Raw genomic sequence first — 24487 nt, forward strand, 5'->3', positions numbered from 1 at the left:
ACGGCGTTAAAATAATTGTCGGCGTTAATGACTTAATTAGTTAACGCAAAGTTAACGCGTTAACGTGTCTGGCCCTATTTATAACATAATTATCCATGATGTCATAGATTATTAACTAACAGACACAAGCACAATAGGTCTTCTTTACTGATTGTCAAAATTGTTCAAATTATAATTATGTTTTGTACGTAAGAGATTATATGAGATGTAAAAAAAAAAAAAAACCCTGCAGACACCTTACATAATGTTGTGTTTTGAAGTGGTCTGAAAAGTTTTGTAACTCCTCTTGGCTCTGCTGAGAACTTATGGCTTCACCTATTCAAATGCCTTTCACAAAACGACCTCTAATATTGAATATTGAATAGAACAAACTCTCAATTCTGTACAAAGAGTTTTCAATAGGCCTTTCTGCTGCTTTATGTGATACTGAGGGGAATTTCTGTCCCCAGTATGCTCCTAAGTCTGCCCTGTGTCCCATTTACACTAGAGTCAAAAAGCAAGCAAGTTTTCCTATTCTCTTATGTCCAAAAGAAGCCGGGGTCCCCAAATCTTTCAGGCTGGGACCTCCTAAATAACCAACCCAGGACCACCACTGCAGAATGAAACCGAGTGTTGTAATATGAGGCAAAATGTTTAATATTATTTATTTGAGTAGTTTATTGTATTGTGTGGCAAGTGCAGTTAAAATCTTTTCTACCCACCAGGTTTCAGTCACCCCCTTATGGTTCATAATGAACAATGAAACTATCAGGGTCAATTTAATTAACCTTCATTCAGAAACTAGAGATACAATATTGGACAAGTGATTGGTAAAGATAGATAACTGAACAAACAGACAATAAACTGCCCAAGAATTCAACTTATTCATTTATCCACTCGCTAGGAGGTCTTGTCTGAACACTTTTAACACTCATAATTGCAATTAGATTTTAATAACTGATCACCAGGTCAAGTGACAACATTTTCTTTTCAAATTTTCTACAAACTTTCATGCAAATTACAATATGGACCAAAGACCGAGTCAATAGCTGTTTGAGAGAGATTTACACAGATTGCTTTAGATCTGAAATCTAAAAACATTGCCAAATATTGCGCTGCTGTCTGGATTCGCAACATTGCATCAGAAGGACATTCAACCCGCTCTACCATGCTTATTTTGTACCCATTTAAATGCAAACCACGCCAATTTTAAGATGTAATCTCGCTCTCAGCCACCACAACCCTCTTAGGTCCATAACTACTCATTCTTCATATGTGTGTAGATTTGCATAGAACTCAGTGGGCGGTCAACAAATTGTATGCAAACAAATGTATTGATGAAGTATGTGAGTAGTAGAGTGACCAAACTTGTACTCATTGAATAGTTATTGTTACAGACAATGCAATACAAGCACATTTTACCAATAATTATATTTAACAATACTTACAGTATCTTACATACAAGGGAGGTATATTTAATGCCCTACTGTGGAACATTCCACGCAAAGAAATAACAGCTCCATGGAAACAAACAAGTAGTGGACCCTCCATCTTAGAAGTTGCACAGTGCACCTTTAAGGTACAAAGGAGGCTTCTGTGTGCTGTCTGTATTTAGTTAAAATGATTTTTATCAGTAAACTGGCTGTTAGCATACTAGTTGTTGTTAGCATTACCATGACTGCAAAACTGAAAGTTGTAAAATGTGCTTATAAAGTTAACTGAAATATTACAATACTAGGAATATAAGGAATTACTTTGGACCTCTGCAAACTGTTTAATTAAAATAAACTATTTGTGTGTGTGTTGTGTGTTTAAACTCATGTAAAAATCAGGTAAAGTGCCTTTGAGTTGAGCAAAACAATACTTGACTACTGCTAAGATACCATTGTTTTTCAAAGTGTGCTTCGGAGATTGTTTACGGGTTTGTACAGCCAAGGCTCGCACTTGGCCCCTAATGCACTGCAGCTGTTAGGGTCCCATCAAGGGCCCCATTGTACTGGCCCCTGTGTGTAGAGTGTGTGCTTCCCTTCCTCTGTTTGTGCATGTCTCTTATGTTAACATGTGCGTCGCATCTAAGTCACATTGTGAGTTGTTGCCTTTTCCCTGGTCAGGCATAGACCATGTATGTTGGACACAGCACCGCAGTATCTCTCTCCACATCTTTGGTATAGGCCCTATCTGATTTCATTCCAAGAAAAAGATGGTGGGCCCTTGAATAGCCAAACAAGACCCCTTTGTTTCAGCGCAGGTAAAACAGAGCAGCTTTTTTCTCAATGATAACAAAGCACTCCCATGGCCTTGTTCATTCATATTTGTGTAATATGTTTAAAGCAATACTATGTAACCTTTCAGGGTGGATACACAACCACAGCTGGTGAGAGTGCTTCTTGTCAAAGAAATAATGCAGTTTCTGAATGAAAAAGACCTTGTGAGATGATCTTTAGATACTGTGTAATGCTTCATCTTCCTTAATATTCAATTCTGTGTACATTAGTGCTACGTTTATAGGTCCTATATTTTGCCAAATTGACTCTTTTTGTGATCTTTTTATATTTACATTATAACAAGATCAGAAAATGGTGTAATATAGGGCCTTAAGCTTACACAAGGAAAGATTGTAACATTATTTAGCTACAGCTGCAGCTGCTGTTTTTGAAGAACTGTCTGAATCAAAGGGGATATAATGCCTTGGTTGAGGTCTGCACTGTTTGTCACTTAATTAAAGTGTTTATCAAACCACAAGTCTAAGGGTTATAAAGTTAGTGTCACCAAAAAGCTGCAGTTGTTGCAAAGGTCATTTTATAAATGTTTCTTTTCCTGCATCATAACCCACGACCCTGAGCATTGGTGCGCTACATAAATAAATGTCCATGTCTGCTTGCCAGCTTGATGAACTTCTCAATGCATGAATGCTGAGATACACGTATTGTTGTGCATTTATACATTCTGCCATACCACGACCCTTTGTCAGATCAAAATTAATCATGGAAAGTTCATGGCAAAATAAGCTGTTTTGTTCCATTTCAGCTGACATAAACATGCATAGAGTGAACACAAGGCTTACCCATTCTGCGGAGGGGGGAGCAGAGTAGGGGCAGTGCCCAGGTCAGAGCTGCTCCGTTATGTTGACCGGTTCTCGCCAACTCAGCCGCATAATGGAGAAATTAAGTTTCTGTAATGCACAAATGAGGTTATCATTGGTTTTGCAGCTGTTGTACAGGGTCAAGGAGAGATGCCGTTTCCAATCGAGGCACAATTTAGTGGAGGAATGCGATTAGATTTAGTCCTCCCTCTGTATTCTGCCCATTTGACCATGAATTAGATTAAGTGAATAGAAAACTAATGCCACTGGTTGCTGTTGACGTTGACATGTTCATATTGCTCTTATGGAAAATAATGGGGAGCGACTGTAATGCAATGCTTTGTGTATATGCATCTGTGAGCACAATGCAGCGCAGGGAATCATCCTGATTGTTAGGCCCTAATGTGAATGCACTGTTTATAAAAGAGGTAAATAAGCTGCAAGGCTTGTTCCTGGAATTTAAACTAGGACACAAGTGTGTCCAATCTCCACTCACAGGCCCAGGCCAATACCTGTAGACCTGTTTTATTATTATATTCGTTTTAAGGTGTTTTAGAGGCATTGTAGAGAGGAATATCAAATCAAGAGACATCTCAAACATTTCCAAACAACCTTAAACCAAAATGATGCACAGTAAAAGCTTTTGACAAAAACCCTTTTCAGGAACATGGTCATGTTTTGCTCCTGACAGGTGGAGCAGCTGAGAGATGGGTCCAATGTAGAGAATGGGTTGTCCCTTACAAGGACAAGAGGAACAAAGTGGACTTTAATTCATGCATTGCTCTTTAAATAAGTGATGTTTTTTTTTCTTTTTTTTAATGCAAACATACATGCATTACTCACTCAAAAGGGAAAACAATTATAAAATGATTAAAAGCTCTTAAAAAGTAAATTTTGCATAACATATTGCCTTTAAGAAAGCCTATTAATATCTTTAAAGTGATCACAAAAGCACAAAAGCATTTATAGTCTGTTCCAGATAACATATTTGTGCCTAATTGCTTCCACATATCTCTGTGTGTCCCTGAATACAACTCGTACATTATGATGAGAAATCAGAAAGATAAATAACATTCCAGGACAACTGCAAAGTAGTCATTTATCAACACCAATCATCCACCAATGCTTTATATTTTAATGAGAGATGTCGTTTAACCCTGAAACCTTAATGTCCATTTGGCATTCAATTTAAAATCAACACACATATTTGCAAAATGAGACATTTTAAATTTTGAATTCTAAATGAGGTGCTCCCCAAGGCCCTCCACCCAATGCAGTCTCATTTTTAATTATGTTTGAAAGTTTGTCAAGTACATTTAGAGACATTTACAAAAATATTTAGCAAATCAGTTCTTAACCTACACAACAATATGTGTGATATGTGGCTATAAAAACGTTCACTGAAAAAGATTTGAGAGTCAGATGTAGAAAGCGTTGGGTCAGCCTCTCAAATGTAACCGATGAAGTTTAATTTATTCAGTGGAAGAGGTGCTCTACCATAAGCTGCCTACATGCATACTCATGTACTTGTAAGTCTTTTTCAAATTCAGAATGAAGAGTCATTAAAGGGCAATCCCCGCCCACTGCCCAATTATTTGTGATCATTCAAAAAAAATCATACTCTAAGTCATACATATATGGTTAAAAATGTCACGTAATCTTTTTTTTTTTTTTATTAAAAATAAAAGCATGAATAAAAATCTACAGCTTATGACAATGGAACAGCTTCTCAGTTATGCAGTCAACAGGTCAATATGCCAAATTATAATATGTTATATCTGTATTGCTCTTTTTAATGAACATAATTCTAAACACACACACACACACACAAAATAAATAAAAATACAAAAAATCCTAATTTGTTCACTTTAACCGTGGGCAAGTCAGTACAAATAGTTTTATGCATCTTGACTGTGTGGTCCTCACCCATGCTTTGTTTTTCTCCTTGACCGATTGTATCTGAATTATTCAAGACAACTCCCTATATCGTTTATAGTCAAATCAGCAGAGTGTATTCAGAATGACCCCGCACCTCCAGTGGCCAGTGTTTTTTTGGCGAGACCACGGCTTTACCCTTACAGTAGTGTACAGTGCTGGGGCTCTTCTCCCCTCTGCCCCCTCCTCCCTCCCTCTCTCCCCTGTGCCCTGTCTCTGTGCATGTGTGTTAAAGTGTGCTGGAAGTGGCAGTCTGTCAGCTCCGCTCTGCTCTCGCGTCGCAGGAACAATAGCTGGATTGGCTGGATGTGTGACATGTAGACCACACAGGCCTAATGGTGAGTGACAGCGCTAAGGGCCCAGAGCCGCATGTACCCCCCCCACCTCCTCCACACACACACAGACACACACACAGAACCCCCCACAACACACACACACACACCTGCACCCAGACACAATGTTGGACAGGGAGGGATTGATTCAGACTTTAAATATGTGCATTTCCTCCGAGTGCAACCATCCATGTGAGCTACAACATATGCTCTGTTCAAAGTGTTCATCTGTCCCATTGTAAAGTGTTGCAAAATCAAACATGGGCTTCTGAGAGGGGAAAAACAAAGGCAATACAAGATAACAAGGCAGGAAGTGGATGCTCAGTTTGCTAATGCTTGTATTCGCCTGTTTAATTACACTTTTACTATTCTAACGCTGGGAACAAAATACTTTCTCATGACAGCGTTTTAAAGTGCCTATGACAAGTTGGACTACTCGTTTTACTAAAACACAGTTAAGAACACGCTTTTAAAGAACATATATATACATTTATTTTCCCCAATATGTCTACTTTTAGGTTTCAAATTTTCCTCCTCTTTGTCAATCATAACTTCACATTATGAAATTACGTAACTGTTACCTAGCAACCATGTACACCACGCCAAAAACGAATGTACACAGAAATTAATATTTGATTAATACACATATTTTGTTGAAATAATATTTAAAGTATCAGAAAAAAAATGCAATTCTTGTTTCAATTGTGCCGAATTTTTGGATAGATTTCTCTCTCTGTGATGTCGTCATTATGGGACTCTCCACAATTTATATTTACACCAAGTATTTTCTCATCATATACAATAAAAAAAAACAACAACTGAGAATCATCTGAATGCACTTTCATTTCCATTTTGTGACAACTAAAGAAAAAGTGAAAAAGTATGTTGGTTTGTGGTTAGGTTGTATCTCTGTGCATAATTAGTGAATTAATTCAGCCTTGGATGTACATACCACCTTTTAAGATACCCACATCCCTTTACATTGGCTTATTCATTCACTCCATCCTTGGTGGTGGTAAACTTATGACTGCTTTGGGTTATAATCAGCCACCAGTCACTCACTCATACACTGCTCATACATAGGCAAGGTGGATGAAGTGTCTTGCCCAAGGATGAGTATATAATGGTCTGAGCGGAAGCAGAAAGAGCACTCTAACTATTGAGCCACCGCTGTCTTATTATGCCACTTGGTAGTCTTTGCATGCTAGGAATTGTTACAGTTTTAACTCATGAGGTTTGCACAAAATCAAAAGTGTAAAGCTGCTAATCAGTGACTGAGATTTCCCGCTCCCCAGACAATTTCTCCATCTCTTTGGAAAAGTTGCCAAGCCAGACAGGAGACAAGGTTTAGCCAATGTCTTTGATGGTTTCTCCATATAACATTTTCACAACACTTACTTTTTGGTGTTTGCATGAAGTTTGGATGAGATTTGATAGATACTGTACATCTGGTTCATTGGCTATCCTGGTATCTGCGGATGTACGTTTTGTGTGATGGAAGAAAAATAAACAAGAGCATGAACCTTGAACATAATACATCTCAATTGCAAAAGTTGACAATATGGATCTTAACTCTGTGAACAAGAAAAATCCCGAAAACATTAAGCAATCAATGTAAAAGATGAAGTATGATGGACTGGCATGATATCACCAAGGCCGTATACTTAAGACAGTTTTCTCTTTTTCTTCTTTTGTCTTCTACTTCTAATGCAGTACATTCTTGCATTCTATATCAGCTTCATTCCAAACACTTGTAAAGGGCACTCCTTTATGAGAACATTTACCAAACCAGAATACTTTAATGTAATCTTATTTCAAGGTTTGTGTTAGCTTCTCTTTTGCATTACCTTATTCAGTTAGCGGAGCCAATAGTGTCAGAAAGCGTGCTGTGAGTTGTGTGAAGAAGAACGCTGAACTAAAGACACAGGTACAAGGGACTGGAACAACACAAATCGACCAATGCCACGGGCCACACTGTCCTTTAAGGTGCATTAGGACGGTTCCCACAGGTCCACAGCTGTGCATGGGACAGAAAGTGACAGAAAGGCTAAAGGCCCAGACACCCCAACTGAGCTCTTTCAGCTTTTCACATAATGGATTTGAGTGCTTTTGGATTTTATGAGTAGTAATTTTTTATATTTATTTTTTCAATTCAGTCTCTGAACAAAAAAATCTACCAGGTCATGCATGTAAATGAGACTTAGTTGTCACATTTTACAACATTTTGCCTGGTTAAAGGTGCACTGTATAACATTGCTAGAGGACGGTCCACCACCTGCTTGTCTCTATGGAAATGTTATTGCTTTGTGTAGATCTGTATATTTCCACAGTGTAGATTAAACCTATCTATCACGAGGGAGACAAGCAAGTTACAGCACTACACTACATGTATAATTCAGATCTGTGGAGAGTCATTTTTGTTCACAGAAGGAATGATTATATTTTTGAGCAACAGAAAAAACATGTAATGAATTAATACTAGATGGATATGCTTAATGTCATATCATGGAAGCAGACCCTCTAGAAAAGTTGCACAGTGCACATTTAAGAGAGAAGAAACAGGATTATGAGTAAAAAAAATAAATAAATAAAATAAAAAAAAAAGATTTGACAGGACTGAGAAACTTGTGGATTACTGCAGGATCAAAAAGCAAAGTACTAAACTGCCAAACTTTGGACTGTCCAAAATGTTTGTTTTTCTGATTATAGATAGATAGATAGATAGATACTGTAATGATCTTGAAAGAAATTAAAAGTTCGGCAGCAGCAATATACAAACAAACATAACAACATAGCAGTCCATCCTCTCGCGTTCATCATCTATAGTGATGCATTGTACACATGTATGGAGTGTGAGACAAAGACTTCCAGAGTCTGTCCATGTAGCAAGACAGGGACAAGAGCCTGTACCCAGAGTAGCTCTCTTGTCCGGTGATGGTGCTGTAGATGGGGTGCTGGGGATTATCCATGATGGACAGGAGTTTGTTTCATCCACCTGTCAAGCACAGTGAGCACTAGTGATTTTAGACAATACATACGACACAACTGCTCAATGTTACTCAATTTAACATAAAGTGCATTTTATTTGTCAGAACACATTTATATCACACTGACTGACACACATAAACCTGATGCCCTCCCCTGTGCTCACTCCCTGTTGAACCTGTCACGAGACAATTCACTCCTTTATAAACTAATTTCTCACAGGTTTGCAGCTGTTTTTTGTGTAGCTGGTGCAGGGCCTCACTTTTATTATAGAAAAGTAACAAATCACTCAAGACCAATCGTTTATAAGGCCATTTTTCTTTCACTCCTCAAATGCATTTCAAGAATTTGTCCAAGTATTTACAGTACGGTAAGCCTGTGGGAAACAGTCAAAGCCAGCCAAAAGAAACACTGTAGGGAAGCCTAAAATTCAATAAGTTTATCTTGTAATTTAATGTATTTATCTTCTGCAATAGGCCTAATGCACAAGAATTTCATTTGTGGCTGCAAGGACTGCATTGGATCATCATTTAAGCCTTGTATTGCTGCATAAAACATTTTACTACATAGGACATGTGCTTTTTTTTCAGCTGTAAGAAATTATTAGGTAATTGGTTGGAAAGCAAACAGTTTATGTTGGTTGCCCTTCCAAATACCAAACATCTCTGTCCTTTATAACTTTCACTAACCCATAATTCTGCTCTGTTATGGTGTATAAAGTGCATATGTTTAATAGAAATTTTAAGAATCTATTAAAAATATCTCATAAGTGGAGAATTTATCTTTGACATTACTCAGCAAAATTGTATTTACCATTTGTGCAAGTTTACAAATATATTTCCACAATGAACTGCTGTAGAAATGCCTTTTGTTACTAAGATAAAATACCATGCGAGCATAATAAAAATGTTGGCAAAATAGTATAGGCTATATGCTCTTACATTTCATGTCATCAGCGGTGCAATTAAAACCAGATTGCATGGAAATTGTAATAAAAACGAAAATGGTAAGTTTTCAACTTTCTTATGTTTCAGCAGTTTGCTGTGGCCCCTTCATCCTGAAGTGTGCATTGATGTGTTCCACAGTGTCACAAAAACACGTTTGTGTATGTCGGACCTGAGGAAGGGGGCAGTAACGAGCCCTGTGGTCAATCGGTCCGCCCCTCGCGCTCTCTATTCTCCCTGTCGCACACAGCCACCGCACACATCACTATCAGCGCCGAGGACCATTGCGCTGCTGGCCCTTTAAGAGCCGAGCCTCAGCGATACTTCAGCGAGGGAGGGAGTAGAGGAGGGCCGGCGTTCAGCGGAGGGACAGACCGAGCCAGCGCAGAGAGAGAGGGCGAGAGAGAGAGACAGGGAGGAAGAGAGAGAGAAGAGAGAGAGAGGAGCGGCGGCAGAGCGCGTGAGAGGTTCAAGGATCACTTCTATCCCGTCTTGTTTGGGGGACACTAACCTTGTTCGTCTAAGAATTGTGGGACTGTTTTATGTTGTTGTTGACGAGAGAAACGGACCCTTACTCCAGCATGCTCACTGAGCCTGAGCTACCTCAGGAGTGTAACAGGTACGTGCCGCTTCTTTTTTCTCATGCGAAAACACACGCGCGCACTTAGCCCACACATGGATGACAGTGGACAGGACTTGGACAGAGCGGGACAGAGACATGGAGAAGTGCAGTGTAAACAGCTGCGTGGAGTCTCTAACTTTGTTTCGGGGGGATATGGGACACAGAGTTGATCAATGACTAGTTGGGGAGATACGCAAAGTCAGTGCGCACGGGGATATTTGGAAGTCCTGTTAGTTTTTGCTTCTCTCGCGTGTTTCCCTTGCGCTAAAACTTCAGTGCGTTGGTTTGATTCAGTCCAGAAACTCAAGTAAACAAAGTGCGTGTTTCGGAGAGAGACTTCAGTGCGTCTCGTCCCGTATTGCGCTTACGTTATAGGCCTGTATTATTCTCTTTAGTTTGATTAGATATTATTTACGATAGCTCAAGTGAATCCCCTTTCAGGATTAATATTAAAGTATTAAGCAGCTATGAATTAAATGGGAAGAATATACTTTAGAAAACATCTCAAACGCATAAGCAATAAGAGGAAAAGGACTCTTAGATGTGATACAAGCAAAACAGACAGAATCTGAGAGAGAGTCCATCTTATTTTATATCTTACAAAACATTCAAACATAACTTTATACGTATAGTTAAAAAACCCAAACACACAATTCTCAGAGTTTCCTTAACTCCATGCTATCACCTTAAACTTCTCACAACTTTCTCTTCTGCTGCAACAAGTCCACAGAGCAACATGTCTTAAGAACATATCTAATACTTAATGTTTACACCCTTACTATTTTTACAATTCTCACTCTTTATTTTTTTCCTCATAATCCAAAATTCAATGCTTCTAATCCTATTGTAGACAGCATGTGCTTGTTGTTATTATTGTACGTCTTATGCTAATGTTAATCTGAGGGAAGCGCTCCTGTGATGTTTGCCTCTTCACTCAGAGGTGCAAACCCCACTAACCCTAACCCCTTTCCTGTAGCTCTGTTTGCAATAATAATAAAAATAATAACAATTCTAATACATGCTGGCAGACTAAGTCATAACACCCAACGTTTTAATACTCTATACATATTTGCTTGATTGCATTAAGAGTGTTTTGTTCATATGGCCTGAGAGGGGGATTTTAGCATAGACTCTCGATTTAAAAGGGTACAGTATTTTTTTCATAAATCCGACAAAGTGGTTGAGTGTGAAAAAAGAGATAACAACAGCAAGGAGGAATTAAAAATTTAAAGGATTACAACCAAAAGCAGAATGTATGGATATAAATGTAGGGATTACAATTACTTAGGAGGATAGTGCTCTCCAGTAATGCACTCCATCACTTTGGCCGTTTGTGTGTGTGTGTGTTAGAAATTGTGTGTGCAGAGAGGTGAGGGTCCGGTGTTGTGCGTATGTGTGTGTGTCTTTGAGTTGCGATCATAACCACAATTCTTCAAATCGGCGCTTTTCATTCCCTTCTGTTTCAACTTCTTTTTTCAAAATTTGTCCCAAACTTGGATTCTGGTCTTGTTTGCAGTTTGGCATTTGCTTATGAGAAAATATTTGTCTGTTTCTGCCGCTAGAAAACACTTATAGTCTTTGGCTGCTAATTTTGCAAAATGAGCATCAAGATTTCTGCATGCTTAAGACTAACAAATTGATTTTAAGATACAAAATCTCACTGTTATTAAAAGCTTTTGTCCTTATTTGATTTGCTATATTTACAAAATCCCCTTCTTATATGTTTTGAAGTATTTTTTGGCCCCTGAAATGCATGAAAATGTCCGCAGATAGTGGTAGCAGACTGCCTTGCGCTAACACAGCTTCATCTGTTCACACAAACAAAACCAAAAATATACACATGACGGATGAACAGCCAAAGCCACCAGAAGAATTGAAAAATGAAATCGGGTTTTGATAACTCTAATGAGAGATTTTGAGGGAAAAGATGTGGTCACGTCTTCGGGGAGGTATTGATTGAAAAGTATTGCAAAGTGTCAGTTGAAGTTAAGAAAATATAAGAAATGGTGGGGGTAGCGCTGTCAAAGAAGTGTTAAAAGGAGTATGGGATTTTCGCACTTCTGCATTTGTCCCCCTGGTTTATTGGGGTGCTTGCAGTGAGAGTGAATGAGTGAGAAGGGGGGAGAGTGAGACAGTCAACAGTGTATGTGTCAACACACTGAAGCGCTGTTAAATCCATTCTGACGGGACTTCACTCCGTGCCGCCAGCTAAAAGGACGACTTCGGCAAGAGCAAAAAGCAACCCCCGGAGATCCTTGCTTAATTTCATCACCGTAAAGTGGCTTTTTATTATTATTTATGTGTCGGGAGAGGATGGGAGAGCCTTCGCTGTTCTGGAGGACAAGTCTTTTACTCCCTGTCACCACTGTAGATTGCTTTAAATACATTATATGCTGCAGATTACTGCATTTGCCACTTGTGTGATCATGTATTGATATTAGTGTGAGCTGGAAATTGAAATGATAGCATGTAATTAAGTCATGTTTTTGTGGCCGTGACAGAGTATTCCTAGCAATCTTTATGGTGGAATCTTACCTTGGACTTTGCGTATGATGATTAATAAACGCTATGAAGCTTATAGGACAGATACGCATTCAAGAGCAAATGCGGTTGCACATTTTATTGTATAGTTATTACATGCTTTTCTAAGTTTATCTGACATGTAGCTGAAAAGATGTGTTGATTAACCACATTTTGGCAGTGCATAAAAATACATTTTCTTTGCACGCTTCATAACTCATGTAACCAAGATTTACAGTTAATATCAAGAGTAGTACTTGACTATTTAAAATCATGACATTTTGAGGTAGAAAGTTTGTGACCGTTACGGAAGATATAATTAAAAAAAAGTTTGGTCAAATTCAAAGTACAACACCATACAAGTGTAGCTCATATTGTAGCGCCTCGGATTAAAAGGAAAACAGCAGTGACTGGAGTAAATGAGTAGAGTGTCCGTGCTTTGCAAACTAATGCAGCGCTCTGGCCCTGTCTTCCCCTGTGGCCCTTCTCCCCTCCCCTTCGCCCCTACATACCCCCCCTCGCCCCCCCCATCGCCACCACTTTTCACTGGAGGCCATTGTCTGGGCCATATTGTCTGTCCCTAGAGAGCCTTGATAGCCGTGTCTCCATCTATGGACTGAAAGAGGGGGGCCGGCAAAGGCAGAAAAAGGGAAAAAAAAGCAACTCAAAAATACCAGAAGAGTAAAAAAGAGACCTCTGGATCAGCTGACCCGAACCACAAGCCAATCAGGCGAAGGCGGGTTACATGTTGTTGTTTATGTGTAAGGGGATAGCAGAGGATGGGAGAGTGAAGGGGAGAAGATGCGGCCGAGCTAACGAGAGTCTGGTCATATGACATGGGGAGGTCACAGTGGAGAGGTCACAGGTCAACTCGAGGTATTACATCGTCAACAGAGCAGTGGCGTGCGTTTCTGTGCGTCTTCACTTCACCGTGGGTTCACTGGGCCTAGATGAAATAATTTGCTCTTGTGAGAAAAAGTTTACAGTTTCATTTTGTTTGTGGGTTTTTGTGAAAATTGTCATCTGTGGAATTTAGTGTTGTTTTTGGTTAGATATTTCCATGCAGTTTGAATGTTGTTCTTGCGTATTACTGAAAAACAGTTTATACTATCTATTGAAACTTTTGTGTGTTTTGGCCTTAAAGTTTTATTTTTTTCTCCATTTTAGTGGTAGTGGTAGTTTTAAATAGAAATGCTAATTATAAAATAGGTTGATAAATACGGAAATGTTAAGAGCGGAGATGGCAACAGTTCACTGTGACTTGCCAAAGGCTGTCTGTCTGCATTGTAGGATCAGTTAGTATGACGTCAGATTTCTCCGAATTGTGACCAACTTTATTTAAGTGGAAAAACACATTATGAACGGACATTTAAAACAAATTACAAGCATTTATGTTAATGTTAAGACAACATGTTAGCATTACCAAACATGATACAGAACCTTTTTGTACTGGGATAGTGAAAGGGGTGATTTTGGACATTGTCACATGTCCCGCTGTCCTCTTCCCCATCTATCAGGCCAGTCTTCTTGTCTTACACTAATCCCACTGTGTCACCCCCTTTTAAAAACACACACACACTCCTCTCCTCCTGCTCCCCCCTCGTCCCATCCACAATAAGAGACAGTGTTAGAGGAGCTCGGAGGTCCCTTTTCCGGCTACAATGAAACCTCTGTGTTAGCAGGTATAGACGAGAGGGAGAAGAGGAGAGATGGGGGGTAGCTGTTGACCATTTGGGTTTGAGGTGGGACAGTTTTCAAAGCGAGAGGAAGAGAAAGCAGCCAGCTGTGAGTGTGCGCGTATCAGTTCTGTGCGATCCGAGCCAAGGCGCTGACACCGAGACAAATGTTCAGAGTGTTTTGTTGATTGTTCTGAGAAATTTGGGTTGCATGATGAATGATAAACTGTAGAAATGTTGAGTACTGAGCTTATGATATTATTGACTATGTTTTGATGTACTAATTTGACATAGTCCATATGTAGAAGCCTTCACATTTAGTCAAAATTTGTGTTAATGTGCAAGTAGACCAGACAAACTACCTTATCTGGGTTTAGAAATCTCTGGAACTTTGAAATGAAAAATCAGTACAGATCTGTAGTAATGGGGTACAATCTCTTATCATAATGACTGCGTGTGCTGATATTGCCATGGAGAGGTTTTTATTTAGCGATTTGTTGCGCATCTTACAAAAATGTTCCCAAAATGTCTGAACTCACTGAAGAATAAACACTTTTGACTCCCTAACTCACCAGGGGTTCGGACATGGCGGCCGGATGCTCCCCTGTCTCCTCTCGTTCTGAACACCACTCTGTGCCTGTCCCTCTTTCTCTCTCTCTCTTTTTCTCTCTTGTTTCTTTTTTGCTTTGTAGCTTTGTCCCGAATAGCACTTGAGATTTTCCCACGACTTGTCTCCCTTTGGTTGTGTTCTGATGAAGCACAGAGCAAAGCAGAAGCCTGAAGTTAGCATTTCTCACTGTTTTTCTTCATTCTTGTAAATGTTCCATACAGACTGGTTGTAAATTGTGAACGCTGGACTCTTGGTCGCTGCTTAAGGTTTCAATAATAAAACTCGTTGTGATTAATAGAACATGCATGCGCTAAGAAGGGTATGAAATCTTGACAGGTTACTGGACCATTGCGTTAAACGTAAAATGTATTTGAGTTACAGTTTTGAATGTAACTTTGGTTATGATTGCTTGCTTTTTTGTTAAATGACCAAAATACACAATTAAATATTTTCTTGTTGATTAATGATTTCCTTGTGACTCATGACTTACTGGATTTATTTATACAAACCAAGTTCTTGTCTCGGAAAGTCATTAAAATCATGTTAAAAATCAGGTGATTGACAGCAGCCTTCATGGACTGTGGATTTGGATTATGGGCGAGTTTATTTTGATTTCAAGATAAATGGTTTTGAGAAAAATGTTAAGTGGTGCACCGGTATTTTTTACCTGACCAGCCAGAACCACAAGAGTTGACAAAATTATCGACGTGTGGATCTGGAGCTGTATCCTGTCTATCTCATTTCAGAGGGCGTGATTGACAGGTGGATTGACCAATCAGAGAGACGCATACTCCAGCTGTGTCAAAAAAAACAAAACAAAAAATGGACAAAAAAACAACTTAAAGGACTGAGAAATTAATTTTCTCAGAATCAGCAATGGAAGCACCAAACTATTACAGATTTCAAGTAAAAAAAGTTCTGTATTTTGTTCTGAATGATGTGAGAATTTTGGAGAGGAAAAATCTTCCGCATTTGAGACACATACTACAAATTAGCATCTGTAGTTGGACTGTGTCAAGTTTGGATTCACCAAAAACGCAAATTCACCCTTTATGATTCGATTCCAGACCCTTCTGGATTCAAACAGAATGTAGAAGAGACTGGCTGGTCAGGCAACCGCTATTTAGCAGTCAGTATACATTAATAAGAACCTTTTAATTTTTATAGACACACAGTTGAACAAGTACATTTATTTATATATGTGTGCTCTATTGAAATTCCACTAAAATTTATACATGGTCAAATATGAAAAATGTCAGAATAACCCAAAGTTGCACAGTGATGTCTCTATGGTGACTAAAACGATGAGTGGATAAAGACAGAGGTAGTCCCAGAGGCAGCATGTGTTTTGCCTCCCTCTCTTTCTCTCTGTCTCTATCTCCCTCCCTCTCTCTCTCTTTCTCTCTCTCTCTCTCTCTCTCTCCGCGACTCCACACTCGAGTGACTGTTCCTGGCCCGTGTGTGGATGATTAAGAGCGGTGACTTTAGGTTGTGTGTCACTGCCTTTTGTGGTGGGGCCGGACAGGAAGCGCGGTGCAGGCTGTCGGCAGTCAATTTAGGGCACCAAACAGAGGATGCTTTGTGTGTGTGTGTGTGTGTATGGAAGGGTGTGTCCGAGGAGGCTACAGAGACTAGAGTGTTCACATTTTCTTAGGAAGGTCTTATAGGGAAAGTCTTAGGGGGAAAGGCTGAATTTGGTTTAGAAAAAGAAAGAGGACAGTTTGGCTTTTTGGTGAATCTTTGAAACCAATATTGTTTTTAATTTTTTTTATACTGCAATATTGAGAGGAAGTATCAGCGCTTTCGGAGACATCACACACTCTCTATTTCTACTTTCTATTACTACTACTTTCACTAACTACATTTTAATTTGCTGTAGTATACCAAGAAGAAAGTCTTAATACATAATTATTTGTTCACTATAAATTAAGTCTTCCTTCATGCTTTATTAAGACTATAAATAAATGTATTTTCGTTACTTTTGAATGACTATATACAGTTGCATGTTCTAATAATGTACAAAAATGTGTGTAACCATTACTTATTTGAAATATATTATTGATTTATAATTGTATAGTTACTCTTACAGTAGTAAATACATCTTTAGAACTCCCTTTTCTACCGCTAAGCTCTCTGCTGTCTCATACAAGTAACAGACTCTCCTCAAGTACTCAGCGCAACCAGAACTAGCACTTATAGTACAGCCAATACGCTTTAAGTAACACATGGAATAGCAATAACTGTCTCTTTAGTCCACGTTAATCCACCTCCATCCAACCGAGACGCTGCCCCAGTCTGCCCCACCATAGTCCCCCCGCACTCTTCCCACTGTTCAGAACCAGGCCTATAAATAGATATTAGGCAGTCTCCTTAAGATTGTGCTGCGCTCAGAGCTGGAGGAGCAGGGGAGGGAGGGGCAGAGACGGAGAGACATTCTTACAAACAGCTGATTGTGTAAAGAGGGAACAGGCCGTAAGACAACACCGTTATAGTGGGACATGTTAAAATAGGTTTGTGGGACGGACGTCAGAAAGTGAAATTAGTGATTGGAATAAAGCGAGCTATTCACTTCAGTGCGTTATTTTTGGCTTCATTACATTTTGCTACGCCATTGCCAAAATCACTTTCAACTTCAAGGAACGCCATTGTGCCCAGTCTTCAACCTACTTTACGGGTAAAAAATGATTTTATAAGGTGAACACTGTTAATATTTCTTGTAGAGGGTATTCCATGTGCTTGTCTCCATGGAGATGTTATTGCTGTGTCTGGAATGTCCCACTGTATGGCATTAAGCATATCTATCTTTCATCTATGCAATCAGGTGTGTTTATTGCTAAAAGAAAAAAAAAAAAAACCCTTAAAAACCAATCTTTCTTACTGCCAGTGGACTACGTGTCTACAGATCTGACCTAACTGTACCCGCTTCACCTGGTTGTCTCCATGGCAATAGATTTCATAGATGTGGATTTTTCAGGCAAAGCAATAACATTTAATGGAGACTAGCAGGCGGCGTGCCCTCGACCAGAAAAGTTACATAGTGCTCTTTTAAAGAATCCATAACAGACTTTGCTATATAAATGACAATGAGATAAACTTCATATTCTGTCATTCATCTTATATTATTGGCAGAAGAAATAGCTCTTTAAAGTTGATATTTGCTCGAAAACCAGTATAATTTCCAAGCAGTGCAGTGGTCACTCAAAAACCTAAACTCATTTGTGTATCCTTCCGCCTTTCTTCATTTACAAGTGATTGGCGCAAGGATACAGTGCTCTGAAGTAAGGCCCCAGCGCACCTTAAAATAAATGTGCGCTCTGGAGATAGGTTTTGAAAGCTTTGGAGCGACAGACATCAGGAAGCGAAAAGCAGGGGCAATAAAGCGGGTGATAGCGAGGAAAGCATTTGTTTAAATTCTCGCCTGAGGTGTCATAAGGATGTAAATGTTGCGCTCCCAACGCAAAATGCCCAGGGCTTCTTATCTGGCAACGCCACACATACCACTGAACTATTTTGATATGGCCTTTTTATTTCCCTGGGAGCAGCAATTTTCAAAGATCCATGCACCTGACTGACGGACAGACACTTCTGAACAAAGTGTTGCAAAAGAGCAGACACAGTGGGGACGATGTGGAAAAAAATATTGAATTGCTATATATATATATATATATATATATATATATATATATATATATATATATATATACTTTTTTTTTTTTTTTAAACAAACAATGCGATTAGATTTGCGACTGAAATATGAACTGACAAACTAATAGAAGATCAACAAAATCACATTTCAGAACATGTTTGTCTAAATTACATGGTTTTCAGTTTATATATAGAATAAGACAGGATATTCAGTTGTTTGTGGAGGCAATTATGGTACTTCAAAAGATGCCACCTTTGAGATTTGCTAATTGTGTTCATTTAAATTCCAATTTTTATAAGATTTTTTGTTTTTTTAATAACATTTTATAAGACTATAATGAATTTCACAGTCCTAGCACAGTGTTACCCCCATAGCTCTTAGGAATTAGCCCGCTCATGGTTTATTTTTACTCTTAACGCCATCATATTTGTGGAGTGGTTAAAGTAATGGCATGTAGTTTAGATGCACACGCACAAACACACACACACGTACAGTACGTGCACAACAGTGGAATTCTCCGGAGAAGGCTCCCACGCTCCCTGAAAGCTTGTTCTGAGGAGAGGAGTTAACAAGAGCAGTTAGCACCATGATTATGTTAGCAGCCAGACACACAGACCAGCGCTAACTCTATGTGTGTCTGTGTGTGTGAGTGTGTGTCTGTGTGTGTGAGTGTGTGACTGTGTGCCGTTTATTACACAGCCTTTTGTCTTATACACTCAAGTCTGCTCTGTGTTTTGGGCTGGCATCATTTGCATATTTGCTTGCATTTAAGTTTTGAGAAAACATTTTTTTTTTTTTATTGATTTCTCAAAATATTTTTCGTTCTACATAATTTAGGACTCAGTACTAGACCACTGACCATTGACTTATTCACACTGGGTAGACAACAGTTAACTATGGAGAGGAGTTAAAAAGTTGTTGCCCAGAGTAAAAACGTATCTTATTTGGCTGGTTGAAACTGTACTATAAACTGTATTTGTTGTGTTAAATCATTTTTGAAAGTGTCTTTAATTTGATAAACTAAACCTCCAGTGTCAGAGCATAATGACTTTGCTAATGGTATAAATCTGTTCTAAGTGCTGTGTGTCATTTAGTCTTTCCAACCTAAATTTTTACCCCAATTTTCCTTGATCTTAGCTTGCGTGCGTAAACCCATAGTGTGTATTTAACGTGTAAGCTGACCACTGCTGACGTGCCAACTCCAAATGGTTGATTACATGAGCCGCGGTGAGGACAGGGTTAAACGGCGGCGTTAGCGATTACCGTCCGGTTAATGGACGTCCGGCACTGTCCGATTAAAGACTTAGTGCGGGACATATGTGATATGAGAGGGACTTAACGGAGGAGCCGCTAATCATCAAAAAGCTAAGGGGAAGTGATGCTCTAATCTGGGTTTAACTCTCACCGTGTGCTCCGTGTGTGTGTGTGTGAAGACAAACAGACCATTAGACTTTTAAGCCCACTTTACTTTGGGATATTTGGACATGAACAAAATAACAGTGGAGAGGGGTGCTGTTACGTGCGATTTGGGACAATGTGGATTTGTGAGAGAGGCTCTGATGTGTAAAAAAGCATTTAGTGATAGACTATATTTTAATGTTAAGCTCCTTTTGGCACTTAAGAAAAAAGAAAAAAATGCCCTCTTCAGTTGCTGTATTTGAGAATCAGTACATTCTGGTTCTGACTGACTGAGAAATCCCGCCAGTAGTAGGCATAGTGGGTGAAGTGTCTTGCCTAAGGACACAAAAAGAGCAGAGCGTTAATCACTCCGCTGTGGCTTCTGGTTTTTTGGTCTCCCATCAAAGTACTAACCGAGCCTGGCCTTGACGAGAACTGACAAGATCGGGCACTAACAATCAGAAATTGTGCAAATCATGACCCTGACCCGTGATTCCAAATGATCATACAATTAAACCCTGACATTTTACTGTTTTAATCCTTTTCACTTTGATCTTTATGGAAATGTTCCCCAGTCGTGTTCTTGTTGAAATATTATGACAAGTAGCCAAGTACCTGCAGAGTAATTTCACTTCAAAGTCAGACAGGAGGAGAGGCAGAGGATTTACAGCAGAGAGGAGCTGTGAATGGGACGTCCCATTTGGGGATGGGGAATTCTGAACGAGCACAGAAGAGGAAGAGAGACGATAGTGCCGCACAGAAGAGGAGAGAGAGAGAAGGATAGAAACATGAATTATAAAGTGAGAAGTATAACATTGTCCTGCCTGAGCCAAGCTGACATTTAAGTTACAGCTTTGTGACTTCAAACAGGAGAAATCTGACATGGACCTTCTCAGCAGTGATTTCAGAAATTGTTCAAAGAATATTAAAAAAAAACATGTTCTTGGAATCAGTAGTGCCTTGTCTAATGGTTTCACTTCAGTAGTAAAATATTCCTTTCTTTTAGCTGACTCTACAAATTGCAGCAGTTCCGTTATTCTCCATAGCACAAAGGCTCTACACACAGTTGTGGATATTTTTACGTTAATGGTTTAATGTCTCTACAAGTCAGTCAGTGTGGTTTTGTGATGGATAGAGTGATTAAAGTCAATAAATGAAGACGCCTTGTTTTAAAGATGTTAGTATGTGCTGTACTGCTGCTGACCAATTTCCCATGTGTGAGTGACTATGACTGGGCAGAGGTGTGCACGAGGCTGGTGAGCGAGTGTGCACGAGACCAGGGAGCGTGCACGAGGCCGAAACAAAAGGCTTCAGTGTAGGAGAATGAAAGAGGTAAAGTAAACAGTGTTGAAGACAGACCTGCAGTGTTCAGCCCCTGTTCAGTGCGTGTGTGTGTGTGTGTGTGAATGTGTGTATGTGTGTGCGTGCGTGTGTGAGTGCCGCGTGGCTCCAACCCCAAAGTTTGTACAGCTGGGTTTGCCGCTCGCTCCACAGTGTGTCAAATAACACACCTCAGTTTTGTACCGTCTCGTAAATGTTATCGCAAATCAATATGAGACTTAAAGCTGGGGCGGGCTCTTTTGTTATGGCGTCAATGGAAAGTGCTTGAGAATATGTCAGTTTTGTACTTTAAACAATCAAGAAAAGCAGAGCAATCAGTCAGCCCTGTTTGTCAAAGTTTGCAAATAGTAAACTGGACTTTGAAATGGTACAACTTTAATACTTACTTTGGTTTAATTTTCGGTAGTTGAGGTGCACTGATATTCTTGGCCTGATCGGTAAGTTTATGCAACTTTTAAGTGCATATCTGTAGTGAATGTCTTTGTATATATGCTGTCTGGAGAACTAGGCACACTTAAAGAAGTAGTTGTGGTTGCATACAAGTGGTCTTTAGTGCAGTGAAAGGGTGCTCAATGCACAAATGGATATCTGTTTGAAAATGTTCACGGTACAGTCATGCGTCTGGACCTATTTCAGGTATTCAAGAGTAGGGCTGCACTATACTGGAAAATATCAGATATGTTTTTTAAGTACTGCAGTAAAGTTTGGGGTATTCAAGAATTTTTTTTCTTTCTTCTGATATATATTGCTTAACTTGGGTGATCAGCAAAGCAATATTTGAGCATACAAAGGAAACTTGACGTAATATACTGTCACGTTATTCCAATTCATCCAACTTACCCGTCTGAACATTGATGTGCGAGGTCTGCTGCTCCCAAAACTGAAATTCACCTGTATACATTGTCCCATATGAGTTCATTGTCTGAGTCAACACACACGTCATCTGTCATTTATGGCCTTTTTGTGCTGAGCCAGGCCCAGAGTACAGAACAATACAGATAAAGGTGAAAACTCTGTCACTCTGCCTCATCATTCTTCCAGGTGTAAACTGTGAGAAAGTTGGAGCACGCCCTGATAAGAAACGTTCTGCACACTTGGCAATCTAAGGCACTGGTGTTATGGCTTCAAATGGAGGGTTGTAATGCTTTCTTCTGAATTGTCCCAGCTCATTGGAACTTAAATACAGAACTGAGTGTTGAAAAGAAAAAAAAAGTTTCACATGTAAGGTTTAATTGCACTAAGTAGTTGAAGTTGAAGTAGAATTTTTAATTAATATTTCATTTTGAACAATGTAAAAACTAAAGTAAATATTACTTTGTATCAAAGTATCAATATTTAAATTATGAATATACTGTAAATTAAACATATCAGTATTTTCTGAATAGATTCATCTGGTTTTGATCCATATCAGAACTATTAGAAGACCACATTCGAATATTAAAGAAGTTACTATTATTTAGTGTTTTGTCAAAAGTGAATTTATGAAATCTTTTTTTTTTTTAAAGCATCATAGCAACATTATTATTGCTGTAATACTCTTCAGTTCTAGCACTAACCCTCATAAACTATTTAGATCACACTAAATTCATCTTATACTTTTTCTTTCTCTCTATTGCCTCCATTGAGTGTAGCTCTCAACATTGTTTGCCTTTCCACTGTCATAAGGTAAATAAGCAATGAATTAGTGGCCGGGCTGCTCCCAGGAACAATGCCAGATGTACAGTCCAGAGGAAATCCAATAGAGTCAAGAGTATAATGAGTTTAGCGCAGACAAGCAAGGAGAGAAAGGCAAGACGGAGCAAATCAGTGACAGGCGAGGTACAGTGGAGCAGTGGATTAGCCCAAAGACATGATAATACTGAAGACAGGGCCTGGGGAGTAGGACAGGACAACTAAGGGCACTTCCTATGGAGGTCTATCACCATAATTACTATATTGACTTATCGTTCAATATATGACAGCTGGGATGATATGTTTTTTACCTCAATATTTATGTAAATTTTTTTGTGAAAGTGGGAAGATTTGGGGTAGTTTACATTAACAACTGACCTGTGGAGGATTGAATAACTAACTTCTATAGGGAGGGTCGTTGGCATGGGGGGCAAAGAGGTCTGTTGCCCGTGCCCCAGGGTCTTAGGGACCCAGAATTGGAACCTCTGCTTATTAATTAATATTATAGAGGCCCCATTTGAGTCTTCTTGCCCTGGACCCCCAAATTTCAGCCAAATGTCGACCACCCTGTCTATAGCTAATTATTGGCTCTGTATTGACACTGTCTATTTAAAAATGGTTTAGTGGGATTACTGTTATTTTGTCAGTGGCACAAAGTAGTTTAATATTATCGTTTATTGCAGTATCTCTATGTAATATATCGTGCTTCAGAATTTGTTATCGTGACAGACTTGTTGCTATGACACCTTCAAGGGTAGTTTCAAAGAGTGGGAGGCGTTTGTGAATAAAAGCTGTTAAAGTGACAACTTAATTACATTGTTGTGAATAACCCTTAAGCACTGAGTGACGTGAAGGGGATGCAATCAAGTTATACACGAGAACCACTCTTTTGAGAGGTAAAGGAAGAAGGTTCATGGTAAAAAAGCATCAATAACCACCAGATTCTAATCAATACTAAACACAGTATCAAAACTAGATGTTTACTAGAAGTCTACTTACAAAAGAAAAACAATATAATAATAAATAGGACAAAATTTGATCTTTCTGAATAAGTTTAGTAGACTACAGTCTTAAACTATATCAGAACTAATATAACCCCATAGTAATATTAATGACTCTAATTAAATACTCATATTTATTGAAAAGCCATTATCTTACTTTTTTACTTCTTTTGAGGTTTTGTGAATATACGAGTTGATGGTTCAGTTATTTCTAAAATGCATGAATAATACTTGATATCTAGTGCATGTTGCTAATTGTACAGTGTAAAACATGAATAAGAACCATCCTAAACTAAAAAGGTTTGGGTAGGAATTCTTTGACATGGTCCCTGTTGAAATACAATTATGTAATTATTGTGCTTAATTGACCACTCAAAACACTTAATTTCACTGTGATAATGAATTTGTATTGCCTTATTTCCCTGTGCTGCAATTAGCATTCATCGGTATTGTTCATTAAGAGAACAAGGCAAACCATTCAAAGTTTATTCTGACACCTGATGCTAGTAACCCAATGATTTTATCCGATAGTATTGCATTGGAACACTTATTACACCAGTTTGACTTGGGAAACAGTCTTAAACGTGCTCCAAGCATCATGTAGTTCAATTGAGGATTCCCTCTCTTCACCTTCTGCCTGTTGAATGTGATCGAACATACCCTCAATTGTGATCCAGCCGCCTGTTGCATGTCTCTGTATCCCCTCTTTCATGTCTCTCTCTTCTCTTTCTCCTCATCCCTCCAT

The 24487-nt window shown here is 39.0% G+C and overlaps 1 protein-coding gene across 5 annotated transcripts in view; it reads left to right on the forward strand.

Moving 5' to 3' along the window:
* sox5 (SRY-box transcription factor 5) overlaps positions 1 to 24487 on the forward strand; it is a 169430-nt gene that overhangs the window by 29295 nt on the left and 115648 nt on the right. For 3 of the 5 annotated variants that reach the window (XM_020926346.2, XM_020926350.2, XM_020926347.2), the window contains exon 1: positions 9559 to 9876. The exons of the other annotated variants lie outside the window; for them this stretch is intronic. In XM_020926346.2, the coding sequence (XP_020782005.2) occupies positions 9800 to 9876 (77 nt within the window). In that variant the 5' untranslated portion in view covers positions 9559 to 9799. Of the gene's footprint in view, positions 1 to 9558; positions 9877 to 24487 lie in introns of those variants that run through there. 5 annotated transcript variants of the gene reach the window in all.

The sequence above is a fragment of the Boleophthalmus pectinirostris genome, unplaced genomic scaffold (genome assembly GCF_026225935.1).
Source record: "Boleophthalmus pectinirostris isolate CB_2022bp ecotype Guang Dong unplaced genomic scaffold, ASM2622593v1 HiC_scaffold_18, whole genome shotgun sequence".
Taxonomy (NCBI): Eukaryota; Metazoa; Chordata; class Actinopteri; order Gobiiformes; family Gobiidae; genus Boleophthalmus; species Boleophthalmus pectinirostris.